This window comes from Varanus komodoensis, unplaced genomic scaffold, assembly GCF_004798865.1.
Source record: "Varanus komodoensis strain SLA01 unplaced genomic scaffold, ASM479886v1 scaffold3, whole genome shotgun sequence".
Lineage (NCBI taxonomy): Eukaryota > Metazoa > Chordata > Lepidosauria > Squamata > Varanidae > Varanus > Varanus komodoensis.
Genome location: NW_025335761.1, coordinates 19,000,132 through 19,015,293, shown reverse-complemented (window position 1 = coordinate 19,015,293; position 15,162 = coordinate 19,000,132). Strand labels below are relative to the sequence as shown.

Here is a 15,162-nt window from a genome sequence, read left to right as displayed (position 1 = left end):
TACTGAGAAAAGGAAACCATGCCCGGATCCAGTCTCTGACCATATTTCATTAGACTTCTTCCACTAAGTAAACAGATGCTTTCTGTACATACATGAGTTGCATGTACTGATTTAAAAACCTTTGGGATGATCAGTTTTTTCTACCACCAAAAAAATTACCTTTTGAGACAACAAACTTATTGAGGCTGACATAATCTCTGTGGAGATACAAGCCATGCATGAAATTGAAAGTTTCTCCAGCAGTGACACGAGACTTGAAGAAATCCTGGAAAATTTGTATCATAAGTCCACCTGGTATAACAAGGCGAGTATTCAACCTCATGGGATCCCGAAAATGAAATCGTCGACAGTCATCTGCAAACATGAACCATACAGAAGTATGATTATAGTAAAAATGTAATTATCCAATCTAACCTGTGAGGCATCTTTAGTGTTAGGAAAACCGGAAATTTCAGTTAGCATCTAGATACACTGTGCCCCTTCTAAGGATGTGTACAAGATGCAGGTTTTTATACTGTAAAGGTAAAGGTTTCTCCTTGATATTAAAGTCCAGTCATGCCTGACTCTAGGGGCGGTGCTTATCTCCGTTACCTAGCCGAGGGAGCCGGCGTTTGTCCCCAGACAGTCTCCGTGGTCATGTGGCCGGCATGACTAAACACCGAAGTGCACAGAACGCTGTTACCTTTCCACCGAAGGGGTACCTTTTTATCTACTTGCATTTGCATGCTTTCGAACTGCAAGGATGGCAGGAGCTGGGACTGAGCAACAAGAGCTCACCCCATTTTGGGGATTCCAACTGTCGACCTTTCAATCAACCAGCCCAGCAGCACAGTGGTTTAAACCACTGCACCATCTGCATCCCTTTACTTTACAATATATTTGCTGCTAGAAGAACAGTAAAACAATTAAGAAAGTCACAATGTGAACACATCACCCAAGCTTGCACCATGTTGGCTCCACTTCCCATGGGTAAAAAATGCTGTTTCAAATATGTTGCCATGTAATCTGTTATAGAATATTTGATTTTTACCCTACCATTCTATCAAAAAAGCATCATTCAAGGTGGATGGTAACCCTATCCCATATTCATCATTAAACAATAAGCATCCATTATTTTTGCCAATGCTGATGGGATCAGTACAAAAAGCCATACGTATACTATGACAATGTGCCATCAAGTTTTTATCAGGGGTGCAGGTCAGCATCCTTCAGGTGCAGCACACCCATTTGTGGAGGGACTTCCATAGGGTTTAACATTCTTCCAACTTCTTTTTTGAATAATATGCCAGGGCTACTGTACACCACATCCATGTTTCTGTCAAGCCCTCATCTTTTGGTCAGTCAAGGAAAGCAAGTCAGAACTCACATTCTTTGACAAAATGAAGATGGTGGCACCAGACAAGGATATGGAAGGTTTACCTGTAACAGCATACCTGCAGGCAGCTCTTCTGTGATTGGCTATTGCATAGTATTGCAACATCTCACTGTTATGTCAATAGCAAGGTTCACACACCAGAAAAACCAAAGTCATCATTGTGCAAAGGATGTTTAAGCAGCTTCAGTACTTACCAACCACTTTGACAACATCACTCAGAGATTCGAGAAAGCTGAGTCCTGAACCAACCACCTTCAAAAAGACATCATCCAGGCTGGCAGCAAAAGCACTGCCCCACATCCCTGTAACATGAACAGAAAAAAAAAAAATCCAAATTAGATGGTTTTCCAAACTTACCATGCCAAACAAAAGCAAACACAGAAGAAAGCAATAATTTGATCTTCTTCCACCTGAAGAAGTTGTAAGTGACAATTTACAATGAATACATGTGACAATGGAACAAATATTTCATATTTCCATCCTTCCGCTTCAGGAGTTTCAATGCAACAACATTTTCAAATTATTTCAAAATAGCATGATGTAATGGATACAAAGGCTGCAAAAAGGTACTTTTTTCATTTAAAACTATGGGTTGTGAAATAATTCCAAATTCCGTGAAGCTGCCTCAGGTGTATCTAGCACTGGATCATCATTGAATATAATATTTTATGCCTATTAAGGAGAGCTTTGCAAATACCCTGGAATGAAAAACAAATGAACCAGTGCGTCTTAGATCAAATCCAGCCAAACCTCCCTGGAAGCAGAAAAGGAAAACACTGAAGCTGTCATACTTTAGGGACATCATGAGATGGCAAGACTCCCTGGAGAAGATAATCATGCTAAGGGAAGTCAAAGGCAAAAAAAGAGGAGGATTATCAGATGGAGTGACAGGGCTATCAAGGACAGGACATTTTGGAGAGCACTGACTCATAGGGTTGCCCGAAGTCAGAGACGGGACAGCATGTAACAAACGCTTGTACATATTCACTTGTACAAACACTTGTAATCCAGGGGTGTCCAAAGAAACAAGAGTTGGGGTGGCATTTGAAACAGCTTGTCCCAAAAGCAATTCAAATGCATTGTCACATTCAGAATGGCTTAAGGAAATGTGTTGTAACCTCTATTTCCCTTAGGGAATAAATTTAAAAGTGAGGAAAGTTAGACAGAATGGAAATTGACCAAGGACAGGGTGTCAAGTGCTTCTAGGACTGTGCCTCAGGTGTAGCACAACTTAAAATTAAAGAAGGGTGCCCTTCCACCCACCAAAAAGGCCTATCAATCTGCCAGTCCACAACATATTAACTCTGATTATTCAGGGCACCCAAAATCACAAACAGAGAGCAAGTGTGCTGGAGATACTCTGTTCTTAAAGGTATGGCCTGTTACAACTTCCTTAAAAGTTAAATTACAACAGAAAGCAAATACATTCCCACCTACATTATGGTCAACCTGACCTGACCTTCAAGGAAGTTTCTTGGCTCAAAGTAACAGATCTTATCAACATTCATATAACAAAACTTCCTGTGTTCCACAACTAAGGTATCAGAAGGAAAGACACACTATGATTCAATAATTTATCCAGCTCTGCCTTACATATAGTAAATTCAAAAATTCAAACCCTGCAGGTAGCAGATCCTGGGCTCAGGATATTTCTTAATCAGTCTTCCCATGAAGAACTCACTATCGAAGTCTTCTGTTCGGACAAAAGCGCCATACTTGCGGAATCCGACCTCATAGGGAGTAAATTCACACCATTCTAAGAAAGAAAACATCACCACAAGAAAGCTTTTTGGGAAATGAGTTTGCTGTGTTGCCTTCAAGTGAAAAGACTGACTTAGATGCTGCTTGTGTGTTCAACCAGAGTAAAAAATGAAGTGTTAAATTAAGTGGTATAAAATCTAGAGTAAAAAAATATGGGCAGTCTTCAAACTGTTTGGAAAGCATGGCCTGACACATTTCATCCAATTCTATACTGATAGGTACCAATTATTCATCCCTCTCCAGTATTTATACTTTCTCTTCATCCACGAGTCCCTAACCTCATGCTTTCATTTCTCTTTTGTTCTTTATGTTAATAGGTGAGGACAGTGTTGTCTGTACATTGGCTTGTAAATTCATCATGCTTATCACATGCTAAAATACTAATACTGCTTACAGATTTTATAAGACAGATATAGAACTAAGAGCCAGTGTGATGTAGTAGTTAACAGTGTCAGACCAGAACTCAAGAGATTTGAGCCATAAAGCCCATTGGGTGACTTTGGACCAGTCTCTCAGCCTTTCTTACAGGGTTGTTGTAAGGATAAAATGAAGAGCAGGATAAATTTGTAAGACTTGGGTTCACTGCAAGAGGAAGAAAGGCAAGATATAAATGGAATGTAACAATTATTATACCTGCAAAGTCATCACCACTAACATTGGGTCTCACATTGACAGCTGCATAGATGGGGTATGGATTCTTCCCCTCTTTCACGACTTCCTGCTGGTCAGACAGTTTTGACTGATCCTCCTGAATAGAGCAGAGAAGGCACAGGGTCCATACGTATGCATGCATGCATACAGATATTACACAACTGCAACACCCAGTATTCATATACAGCACTATTATTACCCACTGTCTAGGATATGGCTCATTATGTTTTCACTAGATTTTCCTAATGGCTGCATAACTGCAGTTTGTCTGCATATATAATAATTAAATGAATGAACAGAAGCTGTTGTCTTCAGGTACATCATGAGAAAGCAAGCCTCGCTGGAGGAGACAATAATGCTAAGGAAAGCAAAAGGCAGGAAAAAAGAGGAAGAAAATATGATATGGATCAATTCCATAATGGTAGCCACAGCCTTCAGTATACAAGAAATGGACAGGGTTGTGGAGGACATTTTGGACAGTGTTCAAGGGTCACCATAAGTCAGAGACTGATGTTGTCTGCAAAAGATCCCCTGCCAGGGTCAACTTCAATTACTGCTGGTAGATGCCCTTCAAAAGTTTCTCCACCCCCATCACCATTAGAGATATTCATTCTCTTCTGCTGATGGGATCATTACTCTTGAAGAAGGGTGGAAGCATCTTAGTCTGGTCTCTCAGCTTTCACCATTCCACCTTGGGTGACTACTAGGAGACCAGCCAAGTAAGAGACTGGCCTCTTGATGGCATTGCTCTAGGCTTCCCTGACATACTCAACTCATTACCATGTTAAGAAATTGCATCCAAAAGGAATATTTATAAAGATACAAGCAGAATATAACAAAGGCAAAGCAACAGTCCCTGGTGAAGATTAACTGTAGACAGCTTCATGTTATCTTCACTGAATGAGAAGGTTTTTTTCCCTTGTGTTAGCATATTTCTATTTCTTTGTTAGGCTTTATTCTCCTTCCAATTTAGTTCTAAAATGTTGAAATAGATTATTTTAATTGCAGGGTTTTCTTCAATCTTTTATGGTTTGACTGATATTTTTAATCAATAAATTTATTTACTGATACAACAGCTACTTCTAACTGTTCTTATACAGAGAAATTGTGAACTGTTTTGTACATGGTACTGTGGAAAAGCAATATGAATACAGTTGATAATGATCATGCCAGCCACATCTCTGCAAACTATACATTCACATATACAATGCAGAGAAATGTATGTTCCAATACTGTAAACATATATCAACAGATTGAGCTAATAAAAGCAGGTGGGGGCATCTCAGCTCTCTTCTATCCTGTTATCTTTTCATTACTGCATATATGGGGCTGTACCTATTTGGACCATTTGCTCCACAAATATATCCATATTTATTCCACACTTTCTTACGGTGTGAGGGCATTCAATTAATTCACATGTCTCTAACATAAACCAAGCTGAAGCCTAGACAAGAAACTGCATCTGCTAATACAGTAAAAAGCAATCTTTCCTAGAATTTCTTACCTTCTGCTGCAGGAAGTACTCAACAATAAGTCCCCATAGGTCTGTGAATGACACTTTCCGTCCATCATTCTCCATCGTATTCAGCTCCTGGAAGTAATACTTCAGTCTCTCTGATGAAAAAGCGCCTACTTTGCTGCTGGACACCTTTTCCTGGGCATTACTAATTGGGCCTCCAAGATCTTTACATGACCATTCCGGGTCTTGGTACAACATTGACAAACACCTGGAAATAGTTCCATTGCAAACATAACAGATGAAACTTCTACATCAGATTCAAGCTATGAATACTATCCAGTAAAATAGCATTTAAATTGTAACCACAGATCCTACAGAGATACGTATATAGACCTTTCATGTGGGGCTGTCTGAAGGATATATCCAATATTTATAAGCAGAGAGATGAATAGCCCTAAGATGTATGTATGAAGTAAAACAACTATAGAGAAATATCTCAATCTTTGTTATAATATATCTGCATTTGCTGTATATGCTCCACTTACTTTTGTGCCTCTGGAAAACAACTTTTAACCCAAAATGCTGAACTAGACTTGTTATCATCACCCGTTATGTTGATGCTTTTTACTTAAATCACACAGGCTTGTTTTAGACTTGATTCAGGGCATTAGTGGAAAACTGCACACTTTGCAGAAAATCCGATTAACTGTTTGATGAAAATTTGTTCTCATAGTCTCCTTTTACTCTCTTAGGAGTAAAAAACTGTCTTCATAGGATACTAGAATAAGATACAATATTAGCAAAATTTCCAAAAAGCAAAAGTTCTATCCCAAGAGATTTTATTTCTGTCTCAAGGAAATAAGAATGATAATTATTACATACCATGTGGACCCTGAGATTCCAGAAATATATGTGACACTGTCCAGAAGTTTTAGCTTCTGAAGTCCAAACAGGCTGCCATAAAATGATGTCAGTGCTCTGATGCCTCCACCAGATCCCAACACCGCTACAACAGGAACCTTAAAAAAAAGGAGGGAGGAACAAAATTCAGAGCATGATATATGTTACAGGCAGTTACACATTCCCATTACTATACTAACATTTTATGGCTATTCTGGATAATTTATATTAAAGGAATATTGTGAGGAAAGAGACATCAAGTAAATTAAGTGAGGCATAACATATAAATGTTATGCAATATCGGAATCCCTCATTATTTTAGTTCTATTAAGTTGTACCTCATCTGTACTGGGGTCCTCGCTCAAGTTGAGTGTCCTCTTTAGTGCTTGAGAGACTATTTCCTTCCTCTTGTCCAAAAATCTTCGCTCTTCTTTACATAGATCAAAGCCAAGACGTACATCAAGATCCCCTGTACTGGTTTAAGTACCATATGAAAGAGAGAAAAATAAGGCACATGTACACCTTACATCAAAGCTTTACCACCCAGATTCCTGCAAGCCTTTAACATTCCTTTCCATGAATGCCAGACCACTGCCAGCTTTTCCCCACACACCCCATTCTCTGTGTTTGAGAGCCTTCTCTCCATCCCCCAGAGATCACATGTGTTTGTATATGTGCTGCTTATCTGTCTCCATATGTACCAACCCAATCACTGGTCATCATCTGAAGCCCTGCTCTGGCATTCCTCCCTGTATGGAAGTAAAAGGGGAGACAGCAAGGAGAAGAATAGCACCGAAGTTGTGGAATCTGAGATCCAACTGGCGTCATCTCTTTATTCTTTCAGATACCAGTTAAAAACATTTTTGCTACCATTTTGTCTGGTTTAACAGTTTTAATGTTTTTATGTTGCTATTTTGCTGCTGCTGTATTATGATTTTAGCACCAGATTTTTATCTAATTATGTACAAATTTACCTTACTTTTTATTAAGATTATTTTAAATAGTTTAACATAGTGATTGTTTAATTTTATGTCTATTTTTATTGATTGATTTTATTTTTATGGTTGGCTTTTATATCATGAGTTGACTAAATGTATTATGAATTGTATTTTTAATTGTTGTATAATATGCTGTGAGCCCACAGCATATTATACGACAATGCTGACTCTGGTCTGCCAGTGGTCTGACAACTTCCCTCCTTCCTATGTCAAGAAAAACCATATCATAGAAACATAGAATAGTAGAATTGGAAGGAACCATGAAGGACACCAAGTCACACAATCCCATCAGATAGCTGTCCGGTTTCTTTCTGAATGTCTCCAGTGTGGGAGAGCCTACCACCTCTCTAGGCAGCTGGTTCCACTGTCGTATTGCTCTGGCCATGAGGAAGCTTTTCCTGATGTCCAGCCTGAATCGGGGTTGGCACAACTTGAATTGATTGTATCTAGTTCTATGAGAGCCAAGGGACATTTTACCCCCGCCCCAAACAGGCCCCACTCTTGCCACTGCCAACAACCCAAATGCCCCTGGATAAGCATGATTTACTCACATTTGTTCAGCCTTCACATGTAAATCCACACTTAGGCCCTAAGAGAAAAGATAACATACACTGGAAAATGTTGACATGAAAACATCCAGATTTTCTAATTAATTAATCCATACTTGCCTCATTAAGTGAGGACCAAATCTTTTTGGGGGGGCCTTAAGTCCTCTCCTATGCCTGTCAGGAATTAAAGATCTTGCTTCAGCCCAGTTTTGTTATACATTATCCCCAAACGAATGGGAACATGAATGATACATCCACAGGCAATTTTAGTTGCCTAAATGCAGAAAACATGAAAAGGCCAACCAGCAAGTTAGCCTTGCTAATTCCTGTGTCTGTGCGTGCATGTGTGTGTGTGTACGCCTGCACAACACTGGTTGCAGGAGACTTGAAAGAACATATAACAGCTGTATTACTCAAGCCAGGTCTGCAAAATGTGCATCATCCCAAGACAAACACACCCCAGCAGAGAGGTTTTAGCTTTTCAAGTCATTGACATTTCCCATAGTTTGACAATGTGCAATTATCATGCAATGGCCAAGCTGCACAGGCTACTTAAGAAAAATGTCCGCAAGGAGCTTCTGATCTGCCCCTGCCCCTGGCCAACCCAGTAGAAGCTCAGACTGCACTTTACTCTCCAAAATTCTGTATATGTATCAGAATTTGTAAACAAAAAGTTAGCAACCCTAGCTACACCAAGACATTCAGTGCTCTTAACTTGGCTCTTGTCTGTTCCACATTTTAGGAACATCTATATGCATAACAAATATCTTTACACAGAACAGCGAAGAACCTTCCACAGAACCAAGAAAGAGTGTTATAATAAAGTAAAACTCAGTGTTACCTTTCCTAGTGGAACAGTCATGTCAACCTCCTTTCCCAGAGGAAGTGACTGAAATGGAACAGTCCCTGATCCAAGAATTGTGCTATGCTTCTCAAAGTCAGGACTCAATCCATCCTGAGAATAAGCAGAGTATATTTCATAAGGAAGGTAAGTTCATAAGCATTCCAGAATGGTGTGCATGGAAATTGCTCACCTGAAGGACTGTAATAGTTCGTTCTAATTCCACATCCAATTCTGTACACATCTCTTTGCCTACATGAAAGACAAATGGGCTCGCACAATTCTGATCAGAGTCTGGTTGGCAAGGGATGCACAACTGTTTCTCATAAGCTCCTGGAAGTGAAAGCTTGAACTGACTCCTTCCTAAAGATCACATTGAGAGATTTAGGGTATATATTGTCAAGAGAAAAACAGTACAGTACATAAATGGAGACTGTCATCATCCTCAATACAATAAAACACATTATAAAATTTGAATGAACAAACAGGTTAAACATCTAAAATGATTTCACTAAAAACTGAATCTATTAAAACAGCAGACATATCCCATCATATACTATTAAATGCCTGTGTTTTAGTTTTAACCTGACACTAAAAAGATGTCAACACTGGCACCAGCTGGGACTCAGTGGGGAGATCATTCCGGAATTGGAGGGCCACTGCTGAGAAGGCCCTCTTCCTTGTTACCTCTTTCCAGGGCTTTTGCAGGTACCAGGGAAAGGAAAGCCTCAAGACACAGATCACAACATCCAGGTAACTACTATTAGAAATGGCATAGCAATGTCAGCCAGTGTGCAGCCACTGCAAAAAAGGCAAATTCCATGCTAGGCATAATTAGGAATGGAATATACTATAGAACTACCAAGATCATACTCCCCTTATACAAATCCTTGGTACAACCATACTTAGGATATTGTGTCCAGTTCTGGTTGTCTCACCTGAATAAGGACATTATTGAACTGGAAAAAGTACAGAGAAGAGCAACAAAAATTATCAAGGGGCTGGAGTATCTTCCCTACAAGGAACAGCTGCAACGACTGGAATTGTTCAGTAAAAGGGGAGTAAGGGGAGACATGACATTGGTGTTCAAAATTATGCATGGAGAAAATGGAGAGGGAGACATTTTCCTACCTCTCCCAAAACACTCAAACCCAGGGTCATCCCATGAAGCTGACTGGGGAAAGGTTTAGGACAGGCAAGAGGAAGTACTTTTTCACACAACATATAATTGAACTATGGAATTTGCTGCCAGTCGAAGTAGTGATGGCCAGCAATCTGTACGGCTTTAAGAGGGGATTGGACAGATTCATGGAAGAAGAGGCTATCAGTGACTACTGGGCCTACAGGTTATGTGCTACCTCCTTAACTGAAGGTGCCATGCCTACACCACCAGTTGCTAAGGAGCTTGGGCAGGCAGAGGTCTAGCACCCATCCTACTTGGGGAATCCTGTGGGAAGCTCGTTTGACTCTGTGTGTAGAAGGACCTTTGCTGTGAACCAGCATGGCTTTCTAATATTCTTATGTTCTTAAGCAAAATGTCAATAGCAGCATGCCATGTTATTATTTCATGGATAAGAACTGAACCACAGTTTCATGGATATTAATGGATAAAAATGTTCATTTTGGTTAAAGTAACTGAAAGTAAGAATTCTGAGAAGACTGAAGGTTAGTTCCTCCTCCACACATTTTTCCCTACTTTTTGTAGCCAAAACAGCTTAGAGCATACCTACTATCAGTGATTTCTATTTATTCCAAACAGAATTACACACACACATAACACAGCACAAGACTGAAGGCTACATAGTTGGAATTCAAAGCCCCACCCATCCACCCCTATCACCTTAATTTGATAAAAGCTCCATGGTCAATATATGACTGTGATTTCGTTGCTCATTATTCCACTGCAACGTTTGAGAACTACCTGCCTTTTATTCAAAGTTAATTTCTATTAATTCATGATTTTCACCAATCAAAGCACAGTCAGTTGTATGTACTTGGAAGTCATGGTGTGACTGAGCAACAGAATAAATTAGACCTACCTTGTTCACTCAGCTTTGACTTTTCATCTTTGTTGATTAGTCCTTGCAGGTGAAGGCAAGGATAAGCCTACGTGATTTAAAAAAAAACCATACACACATTAAAAATGCTTGTTTTGAAATAATAAGGTTGAATACACACACACACTAATATACTGAATATATAGCTGAGTGGTTACAGTTACAAGGTAATAAACACATTACCTTGGAATAAAGGTGGTAATAATAATAATAATAATAATAATAATAATAATAATAATAATAATAATAATAAGCAAGTCATGAGTGGAGCCAACGATCAGACAGAGGGGCCCTTCTGACTGGCGTGCGCTCGCTCTCTCTCTCTCTCTCTCTCTCTCTCTCTGTTTCTATGTAACATTAGGTACAAATTAATAATAAATCATCTGGAATTAGGAATAAACAGCAACGTGGCAAAGTTTTCTGATGACACTAAATTATTTAGGTCAGTTAAAGCCAAAAGGGATAAGGAGCTCCATAGGGATCTCTCCAAGCTGGGAGAACAGGCATCAAAATGGCAAATGCAGTTCAATGTAAGGTAGTGTAGAGTAATGCACATTGAGGCAAAAAAATCCTAACCTCAAATATAGGCTGCCACAGGAAGTGGTGATGACCACCAACCTGGATGCCTCTAAAAGGGGACTGGATGAGTTTATTTATTTTATTTATTTAGAAAACTTCTATGCTGCCCCATTCGCTGAAGCCTCGGGGCGGCTCACAAAACATCAATTAAAATATAATATATTAAAAATACAAAACGAATTAACAATATAAAATAAGTTGCCCTGGCCAAAGAATAAAATAAGGAAATAATATTAGCAATTAAAATGATGTTTGAATGAAAAGGAGGAGGTGGCTATCAGTGGCTACTCGCCTTGCTGGCTCTGTGCTCTCTCCTTTACCGAAGGTGACATGCTGGTATACATCACCTGCTGAGGAGCTTGGGCAGGCAGAGCACAGCCAGTTTTTTCTACTCTGAAGAATTAAGTGTGCATGGAAACCATGTCTTGGATCTTTCTACCACTCCCAATTAGCTACAGCTGAAAGCAGAAAATATAAACACACATTTTCTAGAGACAGCATGGGAACTTTGTGAGCCGCCCCGAGGCTCTTTGTGAGCCGCCCCGAGGCTTCGGCGATGGGTGCAGCATAGAAATGTTATAAATAAATAAATAAACTGAAAATCTGCCCACCTACTCTACACCTGAGTGGGGCCACATCACTACCCAACTGCCATATCTTCTTCATGAGGGATTGAGAGACAAAGACAAGTAAGCAAAGCAAAAAGAAACCACCCCAGCAAAAGGAAAGTCCTTTCTCACACAGTGCAGTGCTCCACTCACTCACTCACTCACTCACTCACTCACTCACTCACTCTCTGTAAGATAGAAGAAAGGGAAGAAATATTAGGAATGTAGCACCTGGTTTGGCCAGAAAATGCTGGGGTGGGGAGGTGACTTTTACCCACCCACCCCCACACATATACAGCAGTAAACTACTTGCTGACAAGTGCTCTCCTATCTATATAAAATGAAAAAAAAATTAAGCAGCTCTCATGTCAGGACTGCATAAACTGTTTTAACTATTAAAATCCATAAGAAAATAATTCCCAAACAGATAGCCATCCAGTGTTCCAAACACTCACCACAAGGGCTCTATTTGTGATTACTTCACCAGGAGGATCCAAACTATAAAGGCAAAGCATTGCCATGAACAAAAACAAATAAAATACATGTATTATTTGTTCTCCCTTTGAGCTCTTCGCTTTCATTTCTAGTTTGGCATGAAAGGACTTGCAAGGTGCAAAAATTGTCCAAGTGGTCTCTAGCAGAAGTAGAGAACCAAATTCAGTTTTGGAGAAGCTCTTGGGAACTGCATTCGAATGGTGAGTGGGGCTGAAGACAAAGTAGGTGACCCAATAGTTCTGCAGTCCACATTAAAGTATCTAGGCTGCCTTTTGCCCAGGGAAGTCTTCCTACAAAGTGCCTCCTCCCAAACCGCAATACATTTCCCATAATATTGTCCTTCCATCTTTTGCTCAATGCTTTGGGATTCTTTTTGCTTTTGTAATATCCAATATTATCCTTATTTTGTACTCTTCACGAAGCTCTGCAATGAGTAAGGGGAAGGACATTGGAAATCAACATTAGCCTGTTTCCCAACTTAAAACTCACTCAGGATAACTATGCATGGATAAACCTGTACAGCTGCCTCTGATTTGCAGTAGGCAGTTTCCCCTACTTTCTAAAGGAGGCTTAAGGACCTTTAATGGGTTAAGGTGTTTATTTAGTGCAACTGACATCCTGGTTTATGTCTAGAACAGCAAAGTGTGTTGCACAGAAAATATAGCTGGTCTCACCTTTTTTCCAGAAAAAACTCTACATCCAACTCCTCTTTCTCCTACAAATATATAAGCATCTTATTAATATAGCATGTGTAAGCACAGAAGATACAAAGTAACTCTGAATGCATATTATTTTAGATAACTTTTAAATGAAGCTCTAATCTGAAGGATAACATTTTATGTTGGCATTCTAGATATTTAAATGTTTTTAATGTTAAGATGTTTCTCTTTAAGTAAGCATTTCATCTTTACTATGTTGCAATAATTTTAGTGCTGGTTCCTCACTGCTTTTAATATTTTTAAATGTTTTACTGTTTAATATGCATCATTCTGATACTTTTGTTGTTGTATTTTGTTGTGCTGTTGTTTGTTCCTGTGATTGTAAACTGCCCCAAGGGCATTTGCCAGTTGGACAGTTCAAATCAGTCAATCAATGTGAGATTTATTTTCCAGTAGGATGGCTTTATTTCTCTCTCAGCTGAATCTTCATGCAAAATAATAAACCTAAGATCCAAGCAATAAAATGCAGAGGTTGTGCAAAATCTGCTTAACCTCTCAGTTTTACAAACTCCATTGCCTTTATCCTGCATCCAGTCCTGGGGATCTGCCACCTGGAATTATGAGGAAAAGGCCTTGCACCCCCCATTAATTTTACCACAAGGACAATTGAACAACTGAAGCAGGAGACTCCATGGTTGTTAGCCCAGAATCTCAGAGAACAAGATCTTCTAATTTAGCTGCTTGCTACTCCTTGCAATTGCTTGAGTCCAAGCCTCTGCCTGTTTTCCCCTCCTGTGGACAATCAGAGTAAAGAATCACATCTGAATAAGTCCTATCTCAGATTAAATCAAATGCCAACTCCCATCTCAAAGGTCATTTATCTAAATCTACAGAAAAGAGCAACTAAGGTAACCATCCTATGAACATTTAGAGAAAAAACAGGTCTACAATTCCCAACTTGCCCCAGCAACCTATTATACAGGACTATGTTTATATTAGTAATGACCAACAAAATAGAACCTCTGTGGTTACAAGCAGTGTGCTTCCACTTGTTGGATATGGCAAGCCAAAAAGAGGGCACTGGGTAGTATATGGGGGAATCTATCTGCTAGTGCATTAGCAGAAACAAACTCTTGCAGAACCATCATCGATGCTTGCTAATGCAATGGAAAACTGATATTTTCCATCTCCTGCTAGTAACAGCTGCAAGCATATTGGTATTTGCTAGAGCAACATGATGGGTGTTAGCAGATGGGTGTCACTGGAAGCTATCCATTGATCTTATGCACGTGAGTTTCCTAGAAAAAATGCCTGGCTGCTGCTGAAGACAAAACACTAGACTAGATGGTCTAAGACAGTAATGCAATTCTTATAATACCTGTATTTATTTACAACATTTATATACTGCTCCACATTTAAACAGATTCCAGAGCAGAGAACAGGAAAAGATAACAAGAATGGAGTACCATATTTAAAAAAAAACTTTTTAATAAACAGAATGCCTAAAAATACCATTGGTAGTCAATCAAGAAAAAAATATGTTTTCTGCAGACGCCAAAAACAAGACAGTGTGGGTGCCTGCCTGACCTCCAGAGGATGGAGTTCCAAGAAAGGGAACCACCATACTGAAGGCTCTTCTCAGGGCAGAATCTAATCTGGCTATAGTTCCATACAGAATTACCAGGTACATGTCTTCTGATTACCTAAGTAACCAGGCAGACTGCTAAGAGAAAATGCACTCTCTCAAGCATCCACATTGATAAATGCACCAGTAGCAAAACCGTAAATCTGGCCTGGTAGCAGACAGGTAGCCAACATGGTTTCCTTAGCAAAAGAATTACATGTGAAAAAGGGACAGCTCCTGACAGCTGAGCTGCTGCATTCTGCAGTAATTTCACCTTCTGGACCACCCATAAAAGTGTGTATGACCAACATCTTGACTCTGCAGTTGGTACAGAAGTAAAATGGCAGTTATAGTGTAGTTGAGTAACCAGGAGCCCTACTTGAACAAAAAGCATGCAAAGCGGTATTCTGTGCAACTTACAAGTACCAAACAGTCTTAAAGAAGCAAAGAAAGCACTAATTCAAAAAGTTAATGAGGTATTAATGGTTGTTATAGCTTTATCAAAAGCACTCCAAGTCACAGACCAACTAAGCATCCAGAAAAACCAGATTCAAGAACAGCCATATCTGTGAAACTGACTTTTTAAATGCACTTCATGCAAAATCAT

The 15,162-nt window shown here is 39.5% G+C and overlaps 1 protein-coding gene across 1 annotated transcript in view; it reads right to left on the bottom strand.

Moving 5' to 3' along the window:
• Positions 1–15,162, bottom strand: part of PLA2G4F (phospholipase A2 group IVF) — a 34,478-nt gene that overhangs the window by 4,900 nt on the left and 14,416 nt on the right. Inside the window, exons 5-17 of the mRNA XM_044436843.1 lie at positions 12,947–12,987; positions 12,233–12,275; positions 10,573–10,639; positions 8,727–8,896; positions 8,534–8,647; positions 7,696–7,733; positions 6,485–6,620; positions 6,129–6,265; positions 5,292–5,514; positions 3,770–3,884; positions 2,994–3,131; positions 1,570–1,677; positions 160–354 (exon numbers count right to left, since the gene is read on the bottom strand). Of these exons, the coding sequence (XP_044292778.1) occupies positions 160–354; positions 1,570–1,677; positions 2,994–3,131; positions 3,770–3,884; positions 5,292–5,514; positions 6,129–6,265; positions 6,485–6,620; positions 7,696–7,733; positions 8,534–8,647; positions 8,727–8,896; positions 10,573–10,639; positions 12,233–12,275; positions 12,947–12,987 (1,525 nt within the window). The remainder of the gene's footprint in view (positions 1–159; positions 355–1,569; positions 1,678–2,993; positions 3,132–3,769; positions 3,885–5,291; positions 5,515–6,128; positions 6,266–6,484; positions 6,621–7,695; positions 7,734–8,533; positions 8,648–8,726; positions 8,897–10,572; positions 10,640–12,232; positions 12,276–12,946; positions 12,988–15,162) is intronic.